Raw genomic sequence first — 17,045 nt, 5'->3', positions numbered from 1 at the left:
TCACATGTTGAGGGCAACAACCTCTTAGAGCACAATCAGAGTTAACTAGATGATGCCTGTAGAGACAGGATGAAGGGACATTTGCTTCTTAGGGACATTTGCTTCCTTGTCATTTACAGGAAGAAGACTGGCTATAATTGCAATGCATGTTTGGTGTCCAAAGTTGTAATGGGATGCAGGTAAAGCCACAGAACATGTGGCAATATGTAGATGAATAGTTATAGGCTAATTTAAGATTTAAGACCTAGCTAGCAAAAAGCTTGAGCCATGGCTATGCACTTATAATTAGTATAAGCCTCTGTGTGTTTCTTTGGTGGACACAAGTGGGAGAGATTTATCCCGACTGCCAGTGGTCCAGGACACAGGAAATCTTCTGACCATACAAAGTAGTTTCCAGAAGTTTGTGAGTTGTAGCTACAGAGCTTGTCAAGATCCCAGGATGATTCTTGGAGTGTAGGTCCCATTTTCCTGACCTAGAAGGTATCAAAATGGCCAATATGGGACATTTTTAAACACTCTCCAGCCAATATGGTAACTCTTAACTCTGTGCACATTAGCAATCATTCTTTATTCCTCTACTCCAATAAAGACCAATCCATGAGGAAAAAGAAATTTATTTTTTAATTTAATTTTAAAATTTTTATTTGAAAAATACAATACACAGCAGAGAATTATTTCCTCCCCCACTGTTCTTTCACAAAGGAAACTATGGTAAATGTAACCGAGATATTTGGCTAGGATAGATCCTGAGAAAAAGAGAGGCCCAGTTAGAAGTTGAATAGACAAAGTCTGTCAAAGAAGATTCACCTCTCTTTTAACATAAAAGAGCCTTTTAAGATCCCTTAGGCATCGGATAAGACTTGTGCAGAATTTCTGCCATGCAAACAGAGACTACTGAAGTTTTCAGCTTGAACAATGTACACTGACCTGGGCCCCAAGGAAGTAGAATAAAAATGGAAGTGTCTATCAGAAAGGTATGTGATTGCCTGCTTTTACTAGACTATGTATGTACATATTTATATACTGATATTAGTGCTTTCTTTTGCAGGTCCTGGGGATCAAACCCAGGGCTCATGCATGCTAGGCAAGTGCTGTACTGCTGAACTCCAGCTCCTGCCATTGTTTAAACATTTTCTTAAATGTGTTTTCCATTATTCTCAGTAATAGCATCATGGTTAAGTAGTCTCTGCTGGGTTTAGTTTATTCCCATGCATCTTTATTTTTTGCTATACTTCATAATTGCACAACCTTGGGTCTCTAATGCTTAAATATTAGAAGCGATTTCACTCTGATCCTGTTTTTTTTTTTTTTTTTTTTTTTTTCTGTTAAATTCGTAACTCTTTTATACTGTAAGGGTTTAGGAAGGTGCAAAACTTCATTTCTAACTTTGACATCCTGATATAATGTTAAGGCTACCAAGGGGAAAACAATTCCTTCTTGGGTCCTTCTAAAGTGGGTGTAGAACCAGTAGAATTAAACAATTGTACAAGCCCAACCAGCCACCCTGCCTCTGCTTGATACCCTCTATTTTATTTTGCTCATACCCTTTATTCCAGTCCTAGGAAGCAAATTGCCCATTGCTAATGCTTTCTGAAACAGTGTCTTAAAAAAGGGTCAAGATATGCAAAGTTTGTTCTAAATTTCCAAAGAATTGAATTGCCATAGGTGTGTCAATTTTAGAAAAGGGAATTTCCTTATTTGGCTTTTAGTAGAAGTGTTTTGATTCTTGCAGGATTGGAATTGGACAAATGAAATCCATTTGTAAGCAATAGACACATCTTTGGTTTTAATTATTTGCTGAATTCTGTTGAAATAAAGAGAGTAAATTAAATGTTTACTTTCAACTCTCTTAAGACTAGAAAGGATTTTTTTTTAAATCAATTTATGCATATAAGTCAAAGCATCTTCGGTTAGCTTTAGAGATTGCAAAGTGACTCATTACTTCATCCTCCTTACATTTTGGTGATTCTTCTCATCTTTAATTCCACATGGTTACTGTAAAATTGGTCCCTTGGCCTCTTTCCTGAATGGCAGCTGAGGTGGACTTCTCAAAGATCCTTACACCCAGTCACTGGAACTTCATTATTTCTGAATAGAATTATAAATAGAACCCTAGATAGCTCTGTATTTGAAAAATATGTTTTATGTTCATTCACATAAGGTAAACGGTAAACGTTTAAAATACTGCAGACCTTCTGTAACTCTATTTTGGCATTTCTTAATTTTTTTTTAAAAAAACATAGGTAGTTTCTCCGGACTCTAATGACCTCATAATGGCCTCAGTGTCATGAATGTTGAGGCAGCTGTGGCATATTTGAGGGGAAAGGATGCAAGTTCAGGGTAAATCTGAATTTCGGATTTAACTCTCTTCTTGACTGTTGGTATGAGATTGGTCATGTTATCATATTGGCTTCATTTCTCTCAAGTGTAAATAAATCCATCTTTCAATATTTATACAGGATTGCTGTGAGGATTAAATGACAAAATAAATATAAATATATTTTAATTAAAGTATTAGACAATTACAAAAATACATTAATCATATTTCTAGCATCTACATAATAGTATGCTAAGGTGTAGTTCTTTCTCATTTAAATTATTTGGATTCTTGACCAGTAAGAAAGATTAAGAATGGACTGTTGCCATTCTTGAGACACTGTTAATGATGGAAAGTTACTCAATAATAAGGTATCATCATGGCTGGATTTACCTTAATCTATTCTAAATATTGCCTGCATTCAAAAACTGTAACTCAACCATTAAACCACAACTATCAAAGAAAAAGTCCAAATAAATAATTTTAATTATGATACATTACTCAGTGACAGTAAAAATTGGCAATTTCCCCTTTAAAAGCAGAAGCACCAGTCTTAGAATGTGTAGTATGAATGGTATTTTAAGTGAAATATAGCATAATATAATGAGCAAACAATTTAGTATAGGACATACTTTCTAAAAGTAAAGTGATTTCACACACTGAAATCTGTTAGAATGGAAATAATGTCATGCTGCATAATAAAAAGCCCCCATGACTTTCAAAATTAACTTCAAATTAAATATGCTGTACTGTTGAATAGATATATGAAAAATTAAAAAGGCTTAACTAGCCCAAAATAGAGGGTTTCTTTTATACAAATATAGCCCACATTGAGGTTTCTTTTCACATAGTCACAGAGATTCTTGTGAGAAACTAAAGCAACCATTTTATTTAAGAATTAATTTGTTCATTTTATCATCATGATTTTACTGAACACCCACACTTTGTGCTAGGCTTTTTGGTAGGTGTTGGGGATACAGAAAAGAAAGCCATGGTCCTGCTCTTGAGGAGCTCACAGTCTAGTGGGGCGGGAGAGGGCAGAGAGGGTGCTATTGAGTTTTAAATTTATAAAAATTCTCAGACAACTTTATAAATTTCCTGTGTAATCAAATAAATGTTCTTATGAATGAGTGCTGGAAAGGGATGACGTCCAGTGCAGGGAAAAACCGTCTGCTTCAATATCATGTGACTTCCGCAAAGGCAGTGATGTGGTTCTGGAAAAGAAAAAGGGATTCTAGAGTCAGAGTCCTGGGGAAACTGATTCCATAAAGTATTTAGCATTTTTGACAACAAATTAACTTAAAATAGATTTGTGGCCCACATGCATGTTGCCAAAACACAGAGTGTTGTTAAACTCACGGCTCTGTACTGTTACATAATGTTAGCTAATTATATCTTTTATTCAGTGTTCTTCATTAACTGACTAGATTAAAATGTTATACCTGCTTTGTTCAAAATTAACACTCAAATCTGAGTAGATAAAAATGGCAATACCAGATGCATTAATATTCTGTTCACTGTTAATGGAATTTGAATGTGCATGCTGTAGTTTCAGACTAATTGCTCCCTGTGAGACAGATGGTGTAGGGTGAGGTGGGCAAATGCTCAGACTGAAATAGCATTCATTCGTTGACAGAGATCTACTTAAATGCTTCATTTTTTTGATGCACGAATTCAGACTCCATACCAAAATCTGGGTCTGTTGTGTTGTTTCTAGCTCCTCAAACCACAGAATTATTTACAGTCACCAAACCCTTTTAGCTTCTCTTTCTTTAAAAAGCCATCAATTATAGAAAAATAAACTTTTAGAATGGCTAATGTTGAAACAGATTCAGGCATGTAATATGCATGTCATAGATGCTGAGATCTTGTAGTAAGAATTGGACAGTATATGATTAATCCTGACCCATGTGGGATTATATTAAGATCTAGCATGAAGGGCCATCTCCTTATCGTGTATCACAGCAACCTGACAAAACGGGCTCTTTCATCACACTGGCCATTCAGAGTGCTGTTCATAGCAGTTGTGTTCAGAGTTACACAGATACAGACTTAGGTGTTACTACGACAGAGATTAAACCCAAGTAGATGGAGAATAGAATTTGCTAAATATTCATTAGCAAGTATTCTTTCTAGTCCACATCACACCAGCAGGCAAAAGACTGAGGCTTGTCCTTGAGTGCAGGTATCCCCTAGAGAAACATCGCTGTATGTCTTAAAGGTCATTTCAGATCCTGAAATTTAGAAAATTTAAGCCCAATTTTTGTATTCTACACATCAGAGCTGCCAGACATAGGTACTGGGAATTTAGTGTCTCCACTAGAGAGCAACTGCTCTTAACCACTGAGATGTCTCTCCAGTCCAATTTCAATGCTTCAAATTCTAAGTGAAAATCTCCATTTTACTATTTATTTCTCTATACAGATTATACTGTGCAACATAATCAGCATGTCATGTAAGTTAAGTTTCATTTATTTAGGACACCAAAATTTAGTGGTGGCTTACTATTTGACAAGATCTGCCACTCACCAAATCCCTTTCTTGATAATCAGAAAAAGGGCAAAAGAATACTCCAGAAAAGTATTCCGAAACAAAATACTTCAGAAAACAAATATTTTTAAAAATATTAAGGGCTATTTCAATTTTTAAAAAATGCTACATTTCTATTGAGGAAAAAAATGAACCAATAATAACAGCAGACAAGCTAAGGGGTGAGTGCAAATCCCTTGGGGTTGTGCAGGACACCTGCGCAGAAGGACATAGTTCTCTGTTTTTGCTCTAGCTTTGCAACACAGCTCCAACACCAGTGCGCTAATGCGCACATACGTTTATTGCCTTAATTGGAGGTGTTCGCAGTGGCTAATCCCCATTATCCAGTCGAAGAGCCTGGCAAGGCAGTCTTTAAAGGACCTTCCCTGTGAAGTTTCTTCTTGATCATCTTCAGAACATTGGTTTTGGAACACCTACAAGACGTGTTTTACATATGATTTAAATATTAACTTCTTGGCTTCAGGGAAAGTACTTGTTGCTTCAGAGTTCTGGGTTGCTATTGTTAGATCACACACAATGAGTTTGTAAAAGGTTTATAAAAGCATCCTAAAGGGACAGTGTGCTCCATGACCCCTGCTAACGTGTCATGTGACTATTTCTTCCAAATAGTTTGTAAATGAGTGAGATCATTTAGTAGGGGGAAATAAGTAAAGTTCACTTTTCCAAGATGGCAGAAAAGACCTCATCTCTTAATAATAAATTTCAGAGTCAGCTTAAGTTTTTAACATCAAATAGGATATTTGTATTCCGATTTTTTTTACTTAGATATTTGCCCTCTTGGTGAGGAAGCTGAATGGAACAGTAAACTCTGCAGGCAGATAGGTTGAATAACGAGTGTTTAAATGTGGACTCCACCACAATGGGAAATTGCCAAGCAGTTTGACCATTAAAAATCCAGCTGTCTCATCTACAAAACACAGATATACTTACTTGAATGGATTTTTATTAATTTTAAATCTTTCTTTGCCCATCTATTTGTGGTTTATCTATCATTTATTTGTGGTTGATAATATTTAAAGCAATGAGATAAGAATTTTGAGAATTAAAGTGAAAAATAAGGAAAGAAAAAAGAGAATTAAAAAATAATTAGTTGGTAGTTTATAAATAAAATTCATCATTTGTTATTTCATCATAAAGTCCACAATTACAACTTAGAAAGTGTGCAACTGTAATATCTAAAGCAACTTGAAAATTCAAATGTTTCTTACAAGAAGAATACAAAAATCATCTGATGGCAAACACATAACAAATGGTACAAGACAATTTATGCTCTGTGGTTTTTTTGTGTTTGTTTGTTTTTTGGTTTTTTGTTTGTTTGTTTGTTTGTTTTGTTTTTTTTTTTTTTTTTTTTTTTTGGTTCATAAGCAACAGTCTTCGATTACAAAGTCACCCCCTCTCATGGTTACTTGTGCAACAGAAGACACAGATTTCTAAAATACAAAATATTTAACATCCTGTAAAAATCTGGCACTAGGGATTCTGAATAAGGAATCACAGACCTACTATGAAATTGACCAGCAAGTCCACTGTTACATGAATGCTGTCTACGTCTTGCCAGGGAAAGTTAGATTACATGTCATAATCAAAAGCACTGCCGTCCTTCATCTTGCTGTGTGCTTCCCTATTTCATTCATTGTCTGCTGTGAGACAGGGAGCATGGACAGAAGAAGGAAAAGAAAATGCCTGGTCCCCGCGAAAGGATAGGCTACAGGGTTCAAGGGTAGATGTTGCTACATAGTGAACTCAAGATCAGCCTGTGTGACAGAGACTCTTTCTGAAGAAACAAAAAGTCCAAACAAGATAAACAACAAAAGTAGCACCCTAAAATGAGAATGTGTTCTCTGATCCCCACGAATGTGTCATGTGAAAGGAGTGAGATCATTTAGTAAAGAGAAATGATTTTAAATCTAATGAAGAAATTATTAGAGAAATTCAGACTTGGGTTGTGGAACTAGTGGTAAAATTCAAAGTAAGCAGTTATTTTGTTTAAAGAAACTGATAATAGGGAAAAATAAAAGCTCAGACATCAGCTTCACTGGAGTGGAGGACTTTTGGGGACAGTTTCTCTCTACATAGTGGTTTTGGTTTAGTGCAGAGTTTTGTATTAATTCAGAGTTTTCTTTCCATTCAAGAATTTCCTTTTTGCAAAAGCTACTTTCTGAAAGAATCCTCTCTGCCTAGGAAGAAGGGATCTGTGGGAGGCTTCCTTTGACAAATTAATTAAACAAATTTGGGTCTAGACTCTGCTGGGGCTTTAGCTACAGAGCTTAGGAATCCAAACCCAAGTAGCCAGAGAAGCTGCAGCTCCCTGTCCAGATCTTTAGATACCCTGGGCTCATCCTGGGCTTCATGCTGGAGTTTGACTAAACACAGGCACAACCCTGGTGCCTTGGATTTAATTGATCCAAGGCCTCACACAGCCACCAGAATGCAGAGAGGCTTTGGTTAATCCTAGAGCACAACCCATATTGAGAGCTGCTGCACCAGATCATCTAACCCATGTGCATGGAGGCCAAGTTCTGGTTTCATATCCAAATCGCCTGGGAAGCCTGATGTGAATTGTCCCCATCTCCAGATCTAAGCCAGTGCCTAGTACTGCAGAATCCCTGGGCTTGTGGCCCAGAAATTTGCCAGTTTTGAAAGTGCTATAAAAAGAAATTGGCCCTTGGAGGGTGTAGGTATCCAAATACTTTGTCCTCTAAGTTTCATGTCCTTCCTAAGGCTCAGCACTTTCCTATCAATCACACCTTTAGTCTATATTCCCAGCTATGTTCCCAGAAACCTATCATGTTTATGAATGTAGACTCCTATGTTCCCTCATCTGACTGCAAAGTTTGACTATGTGGACATTTCTTGACTGCTAATTCCTACCTCCACTCCAGCTGTAGGTTCTATTTTTCTCCCCACTCATCTGGACCCCACGATGATCCAACTATGCTTAACATCTTCCCCAAGCCTCTTACCCCTATATTCTTACTTCAGCTCTCAGCCAATGGCTCTCCAGTCTCTGCTTAGGTGATGCTGTGAAGGGAAGTTGGGTTTCTCCTCACATTCTCATCTACCACAGCTGTCACACTGCCCTCTGTGTCCACTTACAAAACTATCTCCTTCATCGCTATACCAGAAACTCAAAAGGCCTGAGGAATACACTATGGGCTTTTGACTTGGTATTTATTCAAGTTTCATTTACTGCAACCATAATAGAAATCACATTGACATTCTTAGTAACTAAAACATGTCCCTAAGTTGTTCTCATGCTTCTTTCATGTTAATTTAACCTAACTGCAGTCTTATTTGTTTAGTTCCTTTTTAACCTTAAAAATTGCTTTCGATTGGCTACATAAGCACATGGCAATCCCCAACAAAGAAGAATCCAAAGACACAGACAAAGGAGCAGGTGCATAATAAACTCCCTTAAAATCAGTTGTTGATTAATACCCAGAATCTTGCCTGTTTCCACAAAAATGCACTAGTCAGTTAAAATCCAGATGGCTCACTTTGGAAATTCCTTTTCCAGGTAGGTGGTGTGTGTGTGTGTGTGTGTGTGTGTGTATGTGTGTGTGTGTGTGTGTGTGTATGTGTATGTGTGTGTGTGTGTAATTTATGAATGAGAAAATGTTTTTTTCATTTTAAAAAACATGTACATTAATATTTATATCAGCTGCATTCATAACTTCCTTCAGTGACATTCAACCCAAAGGCCCTTCAGTCAGCTGATGGAAAAAAAAAACTGTGATACAGTCACAAAACAGGACAACTGTCATCAATAAAAGGAAGGGTGCAAAGCCTACTGACCCATCCAAACAGAGCCAGACTCAAAAGCCTGAACACTATGTCAGCCTGTTTCTGACACCCTGAGAAAGGCAAAAGGACAGGGGCAGAAAGTGGGTCAGTGGTTGCCAAGGGTAGGTATTGGAGGTAGGCTGCCTAGTAAAAGGGGGCCATTCTGGACGGACTGAAAATTCTGTAGGTTAATATTCTTGATGGTTACATGAAATCCTACTTTGGACAGAACTCGTAACATTGAGAATTTTAGGAAATATGAAGATATTTCCATCCATAAAGTGCTTACTACACAAGATTGAAGGCTGAAGTTCCCTCTGCACAACCCACTTCAAAAATGCCACGTGTGGTGGCACACATTTGTAACCCTAGTGCTGGACAATCAGAGAGAGGCAGAGAACCCTGGGGCTCGCTGGCTAGCCAGCCTGACTTACTCTGTCAGCGCCATGGTGGTGAGGGCTCCTGTGTCAAATACAAGGTAGATGACATCAAAGGAGGAGAATGGTTGACTCTGGCCTCCCCAGACATATGCACATGTGCACACTGGCCTATACACCTGCACACATGCAAACATTCCCACACACAAGGAGAATTTTATAGGATATAGATGATTTCTCATTGTACCTTAATTTAATTTTAAAAACAGGGCTAAAAGCCATGATTTGTCCAAAAGCAAGATAATAATGTCTAGAATTTGTTTTTTTATCAAATTTTAATCATAATTGAACATCTAATTGTTTTAGATACAGAAGGGAAATATAAAATAAATTTATCAGAAAATAATCAAATAACATTTAAAATGAGCTACCTTGTTTGTTTATGGTCTATGAGGCAGATGAAGAGTCTTGAGAACAATATTTCCTCTGTTTAGATACATGGATATATGAATTAAACCAAAAACATTTACTCCTGATTCAGTGTTTCTATTCCTATGAACTGAAATCATTCCTTGATCTTACAAGGACATATATTTATGTCTACCTTAGTATTGTTAGTAACTGAGGGAAACTTGAAGAATCTTTTATGCCTGTCTATGATGATGCTTCCATAATTTATACAGATTATAATTTCTCCACATACTTTCATATTATTGTGTAGTACAGTAATCTTGAATTTCATTTCTGAAATGATAACTGTAGAACATATTTCCACAAAAATGAAAAATATCATTTTGTATTATGGTCAGTTTTGTGACCCTGGGCATATTACTCTCACTGTGTCTCTATTGTAATGGCAATAAGATATATTCCAATGTTTTCTTGTAGAAACTGAAGTGACATGTTATGTATTGAGGTTCTCTGCCTAACTTGAAATACCTGTTAATCTTTCACAGAAGATTAGCTTTTACTGTTAAGTTTGATGATATGATTGCTTTATTTATTGATTTATAACCATATCAATGGTATCAGATGTGAGCAAACTCAAATAATATCCAAGATATTATTCAGTATAAACCTACTTGTAGTAAAACCTATATACACAACCCCAAGATTTTTGTTTTTATTTTGTGAGACAGGCTCTCATTATGCAGCCTGGGTTAACCTCATAGTCACTATGTAGGCAGCTTGGTTTCCTTGCCTCATTCAAAGTTCTAAGGTACAGAGATGTAGCACCACACATGACTTTCTCACACGGTCTTGAGATCTACTTTAAGAAAATGTTTTTAGGGGCTTAAGGAGATAGCTCAGTCAGCAAAGCCCCAGCCATACAAACATGGGGACCTGAGTCTGAATTCTAAATACCAAAGGAAAAAGCTGGGCATACAGGTATATCTTTACCTGGTGCCATGGGGAAAGATGCGGGTTCATTGGCCAGCTGGTGTAGCTGAATTGATAGGATTCAGGGTCAGTGACAGACCATGTCAGAAATCAAGGTGAAGAACAATAGAGGACAACACTAGACACCAACTTCTGCCTTCCATACCCATATGTAGACATGCATGTGCTCATTTATATGTGTACACACCTACACAACCAGTCATACACACACACACACACACACAGAGAGAGAGAGAGAGGGAGAGAGAGAGAGAGAGAGAGAGAGAGAGAGAGAGAGAGAGAGAGAGATAGTCAAGTAATTATGATTAGATATGGGCACTTCCTGCTCATCTTTTTGTTTCATTTGTCTGAACACTTTCTCCATCTTTTTCTCTTTTCTTTCCTCCATCCCTTCTCTTCCCAGCATCTCTCTCCCTCCACCTCTCCTCTTTGCTCTCTCCTCTCCTCTCTTCTTTTTATTTCTTTTTTTTTTTTTCATATCTGGTATCCAGCTCAGGGTCTCAAGCACAGTAGACAATAGACTAGTAAACTACAACCTCAGCCCTGCATTTCAATTTTTAAACAAGATAGTCAAATTAATGACTTTTGCTTTTTGACTGCTTCTTTACCTAAAATAATAAATTAAAAAACAAAGGGTTTCATAAGACAGTGGACTTGGTTTACTGTTTATTCCCCTCGTTGTAGTTTTTTAAAATATATTTTCTCTGCAGAAAGTTTTCATAGTTCTTAGATGCTCCAGACTGAGGAGAAAGTGTGGACACCTCTGAACACCTCCCTGTGTACAAAAGCACGTGCTGCTGAAATAAGATTTTCATCCACTATTCCACCATTGCTTATTCTCACCTTAACTAATGGCTGAGTGAATCATATCCAGCTAAGCTACAAGTAATTCTCAGAAAGATGCTTTTATAAAAGGCTGCTGGATAACTGGAAAAAAGGCCTGCCTATTATTCTTTACCTTGGATGATTCATCTATTGTGTGGAAAAATAAATCCTGAATGCACAGACATGAAAAGCAAAAGCAATAATTGGAAACCATGACTCAGGACATTTTTGTATCCAGTATAGAGTTAATCCAAAGGATGTTAATAGCTGCTGCAATTATCTTTGCTTTTTCTTGTTTTTTAAAAGTTTTTTTCAAACAAAATATTTCAATCATGTTTCCCCTCCCCCAAGTCCTTCCACATCTTCCTCACCTCCCCACCCACCTAACTTCATGTTCACTCTATCCATCTGCCTGCTTGTCTGTCTATATGTCTGTCTGTCTACCTACCTACCTATATCTATCTACCTATATCTATACATGTTTAGCTCAAATTAACAACAGAAAAAGGCTAACAAACATACATAAAAGAACAAAAGAAATAAAGGAAGGAAGAGAGAGAAAGAAAGAAGGAAGGAAAGAAAGAAAGGAAGGAAGGAAGGAAGGAAGGAAAGAAAATCAACACAAATAAACAAGATCAGCCCAGGAGTAGATGCCTGCTGCAATTTATTTGTTTCCATTTTCTTTTTAAAGTAAAATAAAATACATGAGAATAGGATGTAATTTTTTTTAAAGTTTTCCTACATGCTCAAAACTTGCCTTAAGTGCCTAAAGTGTAAATTGTTTTACTCCCACTAACTACTGCAACATCTAATCATTACCAAAGTTGTCTTTCGTGGTCCTATAGAACATTGCATACCATTCAGCAGCTACATGAAACAAAGATTTGCTTTATAGAAAAGCAATTGACTCTTAAGTAGATGGCCAGTTACTCATGACAACATCCTGAAACTTCAAAGGAATTTCTCATAGGAAGCACTGCAGTGTATAATCATATTTGTCTTGGCAAGAAACCACACAAGAAATCCCAGGTTTGAAGTACAGAGGAACTGGTCTTCAAGCCCAACTAGCTCTCTTTACACACACACACACACACACACACACACACACACACACACACCATTCTGAATAAATTTCAGCTCATATTATTCCTTGATTCCTGTCATTCTATAATCTGCTGCCAAGACAATGGAAAGGTCAGTGCACAGGCCTCCTTGGCCATTAGGAGTTCTCTTAGAAGCCATATCATTTACTTTTGCAGTTCCCATGGTATTAAGCATGGAGCATTCCATCCATAAGGGTACATACTCAGTGACATCTGGAGACTTCCAGAACCATTGATGCTGCTCACCACTTTTCATTCAGCTGACCGTTTCACTAATCAGGTTTTGCATTTACATGACCAGTTTCATTGATAGGCACAGGTTTGTGAAAAACCATTTATCATAACTATATAAGGGAGTCTATCTATAAACTATTCCTGCCAGGACTTTCACTTTCTTGTTGGCAAGAGTAAATTCTTTTCCTTTGATTGATTCTTATCACTTGAAGAAAAGAAAGTATCTATTTAGAACTGGCTCTGTCTATCTTTCTTTGGATCTCCAATATGCAGACAGCCATTATAGGACCACCTATTTCCAATCTAATAAATCCTGCTTTATTCTGGACAACACACACACACACACACACACACACACATCTATACAAAGAAAAATGTGTGTATTTATATGTGGGGTGTGTGTGTGTGTGTGTGTGTGTGTGTGTGTGTGTGTGTGTGTGTGTAACTATATATGAGTTTGTGCACACGAGCAGGTACCTGAAAAGGTCAGAGCTGTAAGATACCCTGGAGCTGGGTTTCAGACAGCCCTAAGCCTCCTAACCCTGATGCTGGGACTAGACCTTGGGCGCCTGCTCTAAGAGCAGCATCCCCTTTAATTACTGAGCCACCACCCCAGCTCTGTCTATAGCTGATCTTAATCTATGTGTTCTTACTTTGCTCAGCATGGATTGCCCTCCTTCTTTATGATTTCTAATGTTGGTTTTGATCCTGCCATGCCACCACCTGTGTGCCTTCACTGCTTTCTAATCCTACAGGTTATAGTTTATCTTTCATTCCACGTGTTCTTTTTCATTTCCTGTACTGTGGGAAGGAGATACTATGGACAATAAATATAATCCAATTTCTTATGAAGTGTTGGGGAGGGGAATTGTGCAATGCTTGAGCAGATATGTGCATTTGTATGTGCAGGTCAGTGGACACTTAACATGTGCAGAAGCCAAAGGTCAACACTGAATGGCTTTTCCAATCCTTTGTTTGTAGACAGAGTTGCCCCCTAAAAGTAGAGAACCCCAAATGTCTAAAATGGCTGCCTGTTTCCCAGCACCGGGGTTATAGACACACATGACAGCACCTGACTTTTATGTGCAAGCCAGAGATCCAAACTCGGCCCTCATGCTTGTGGAGCAAGAACGTTACTAATTCTTTCATCTTTGCTCCCTCTCCCTCCCATCCCCTTCCCAGGCAATAAAAGACACACACTGTCTCTCATGTGGGTCACAAAGTCACATTAATGGATCTAAGTTTGTGCCTTGACTATTCCCACATGAAGTAACACATATTTAGCTCAGTTAAATTTCCTAAAATGTGTGAGAAAGGATTCATGAACAATCTAAACATTTCCCTTTTGGGATCTTCAACTTCTGAGTGAAAGAGCTGCAAGATGCAGTTCTCTGTGCTTATTTGAAAAGAAGGTGTGCGGAGATTCAGACCATGGGCGTCTCAGGAAGAGGGCTTTATTTTCATATAGTTTCATTCAGTGTTGGTTGATCCACTACATAGCATTGTTCTGTGCAGCTTAACTTCTACTCCATAGGGCTGGTGGAGTACTTGAAGGCAGTTGTTTCTCTTGCTTTTGATCTACTTGGTTAATTTTAAATATTGGTTTTTATTTATGTGTTTCAGTGTTTTTTTCTATATCTATGTATGTATACCACATGTGTGCCTGCTACCCAAAGAATCAAAAAGATTGTGTCTTATCTTGGGAGAATGTCTGGAGTTACAGACAGTTGTGAGTTGCTAAGTGGGTAGTGAGAACCAAACCTGGGTCTTCTGCAAGAGCAGACAGTGTCTTAACCACTTAGCCAACTTGCCAGCTGATTGTTTTACTTGTATTTATTGTTTTGAATGGAAGTAGTTACCCACTCAGTTTGGGGACACTCATTCCATTTAAAAAGGGTTCCTTCATCGGGCGTGAATCAAGAATAAAATTTGGAGTAGGGAAGGATTTTCCTCAGCATGGATCTATTTATGCTATATCTGATAAAAATTCCTAACATATTGCTGTAATTCTCTTTGATAACAAACTATTATGATACCAAGGCCTTCTTTAGTCTTCCTAAAATAGAAGGCAAAAGACAGTAGAATTATAAATTGTTGCATCACCATTTCCTAGAAGAAAACACAGATCCTTGATTCTTGGATTCCCAGGGGAAATTAATAGTGTTTTAAGTTTCTGGAAACATCCCGAAGCTAACAATACTGCCAGTTCTGCTGGAAATGAGCCTTGAAGGAGGAAGCAAACAGGATGAGTCTGGGAGAAAGGAGGTGTGGTATCTGAAGGGAGCTGATTCCCTGGGAATGAGACAGTAGGAACTTTAAGGCAGCCCACAAAGGTAAGACACCTGCATATGCAAAAGCCACAGACCCTGGACTGATAGGGAATCTGAACCCTGAAGGGAATACATGGGAGCTAAAAGCAAGATTTCTGTGTTTAATTTGGCACAGAAGAAATAAAGAAAGCACTTTCAAAAGGATCGTGTAGATCTCAAGGGAATAGCACGGAGACATAAAATATCCTGGAGAGATTTTCATTTTTCCTAAGGACTTTTGGTCAGTCTGAACTTATCAGTTAATGGGTTTAATGAGGAAACATAAGCAGAATCTTCTAGAAATCAGCTTAAGAAAATGAGATATTTTAAAACTGTAATGATCTCTAGTTGGGCATTTATTCATGAACAGCATAGTATCTGATTATAGAGAGAACGAGGGAGGAAGTGAAGGGAGAAAAACAGAGACAGAGACAGAGAGACAGAGAGAAGGGGAAGAACTAGAGTCAGAAAAGAGAAGAGGGAAAACAGAAAGGAAAGAAAAGGCCCGAGAATGGACATATGCCTTGCTTCACGGTCTCATTTTCTCTTCACGTTTGTGCATTATTGTATTTGTTCTCTTCTGTCTCTGCCTCTGCCTCTCTTCTGACTGCCTGTCTCTGTGTCTCTGTGTATCTCTCTTTGTCTCTGTCTTTCTCTCTCTTCCCTCCCTTCCCCTCACCACACTTACACTCCTCTCCAGATACTAGAGGTGAATATCTTGTGTGGTGTTTTTGAATAACTGCCTTCTCTGTGCACATACACAAGGTTTTATATACAAAACATTTCTTTTGAGTCAAGTGTGGTGGGGGACACCTGCAATACCAAAACTTAGATGAGGTAGGAGGATCAGGATTCCAAGGCTATCCTAGGCTACATGGCAAATTTGAGGCCAGCCTGGGTTACATGAGACCCAGTTTCACATATTATTCAACTATAAAAAAAATCTAAAGTCATTAACTTTGAAGGGAAAAAAAATGTACTGGGTAAAGTGGCCCAGGCCCCTCAAAATGAAAACTGTATGTTCTCTTTCGTATGTGGATTCTAGATTCAAATCTTTTAAATCTGAAGTATATGTGGAATCCAAGACACTATAAACAAGCCATTAGCAGAAAAAGGATGAATTTAGGGTGAAGAAATTTTAGAGTATAGGTGAAATGAAAGTATGCCTGGGCAGGAGTGTTCTAGTGTGTAGAAGAGTGATAAGAAGTAAGAAATAAGGGACCAGGGGAAGGAAGCTTTTCATGTTGTGAAATACCATCACTTGTGAGGAAGGGTCATAGGTTCTCTCAAAGCTAAGTAAGTTTGAACATTTATTGCATTTTATGAAATGAATGATTCATCTGTGGAAAATAGCTCATCAGAGTCCAGTGTGAGAGTTCTTTGTTAGTCACAAAACACTTGGAATCATGCTTGGTACCTGTGAAACTCAACAAATTCTATTATTATTATTGTTATTATTATTATTATTATTATTATTATTATTATTATTACAATGGTAAAATACAACAGGTCCATCAAAATAAAAAAAAGATCTATTGTAAAGTGTGTTAAAAATAAACATTTTGGAGGTTTAGGGTGCTTGAAACTGATTGATGTTGAGGGAAAGAGAATCACTTTTCTTTATGGGGTGCTCACTAGTAAGTTAGCCATGCCCCATGGATGATTCACAACCATGCACATAGAGGAAGCACTAATTGGACACAGTGATTTTTTTTTCTAAAATAATTTTTAAAAGAGGACATGAAATTGAAAGGGGGATGTAATGGGGATTCTAGAAAGTGCAGGAGTGGGAGACTGAGGAATGAATATGACACACAGGACTAATCTGATCACATTGAACACATGGGATCCCTCACCAAGATTACCATTTTCCATAAATAGAACAAACCATGTTGGCACCTGTGCTATGCTGGGAGATATGCTTAGCAGTGCCCTACTGACCCCATGAACCTTAAAGTGTGCTAACAATGCACCCTACACTACACATCAACTTCTATTTATTCAAAGAGAAAACATTTGCTTTCTCTATGGTCAAGTGTAGCTTATGATTATCTCTCGGGAAGTTTTATTCTACATGTGATAAGGCAGAGTGAAAAACTGTCTGAGGGAAGGGAGGTGAATGGTGAGTGGGCAGATAGGAGAGACC

At 37.7% G+C, this 17,045-nt stretch overlaps 1 protein-coding gene across 2 annotated transcripts in view; it reads right to left on the bottom strand.

Moving 5' to 3' along the window:
* Nucleotides 1-612: 612 nt before the first annotated feature.
* The window catches only part of Plppr5 (phospholipid phosphatase related 5), a 115,766-nt gene continuing 99,333 nt past the window's right edge, over nucleotides 613-17,045 (bottom strand). For both annotated transcript variants that reach the window (XM_028890172.2, XM_028890171.2), the window contains exon 6: nucleotides 613-3,531. In XM_028890172.2, coding sequence (XP_028746005.1) covers nucleotides 3,499-3,531 — 33 coding nt within the window. In that variant the 3' untranslated portion in view covers nucleotides 613-3,498. The remainder of the gene's footprint in view (nucleotides 3,532-17,045) is intronic.

This window comes from Peromyscus leucopus, chromosome 6 (assembly GCF_004664715.2).
Source record: "Peromyscus leucopus breed LL Stock chromosome 6, UCI_PerLeu_2.1, whole genome shotgun sequence".
In the NCBI taxonomy this organism is placed as follows: domain Eukaryota; kingdom Metazoa; phylum Chordata; class Mammalia; order Rodentia; family Cricetidae; genus Peromyscus; species Peromyscus leucopus.
The sequence above is the reverse complement of the archived record's forward strand: the minus strand, read 5'-3'. Positions and strand labels throughout refer to the sequence as shown.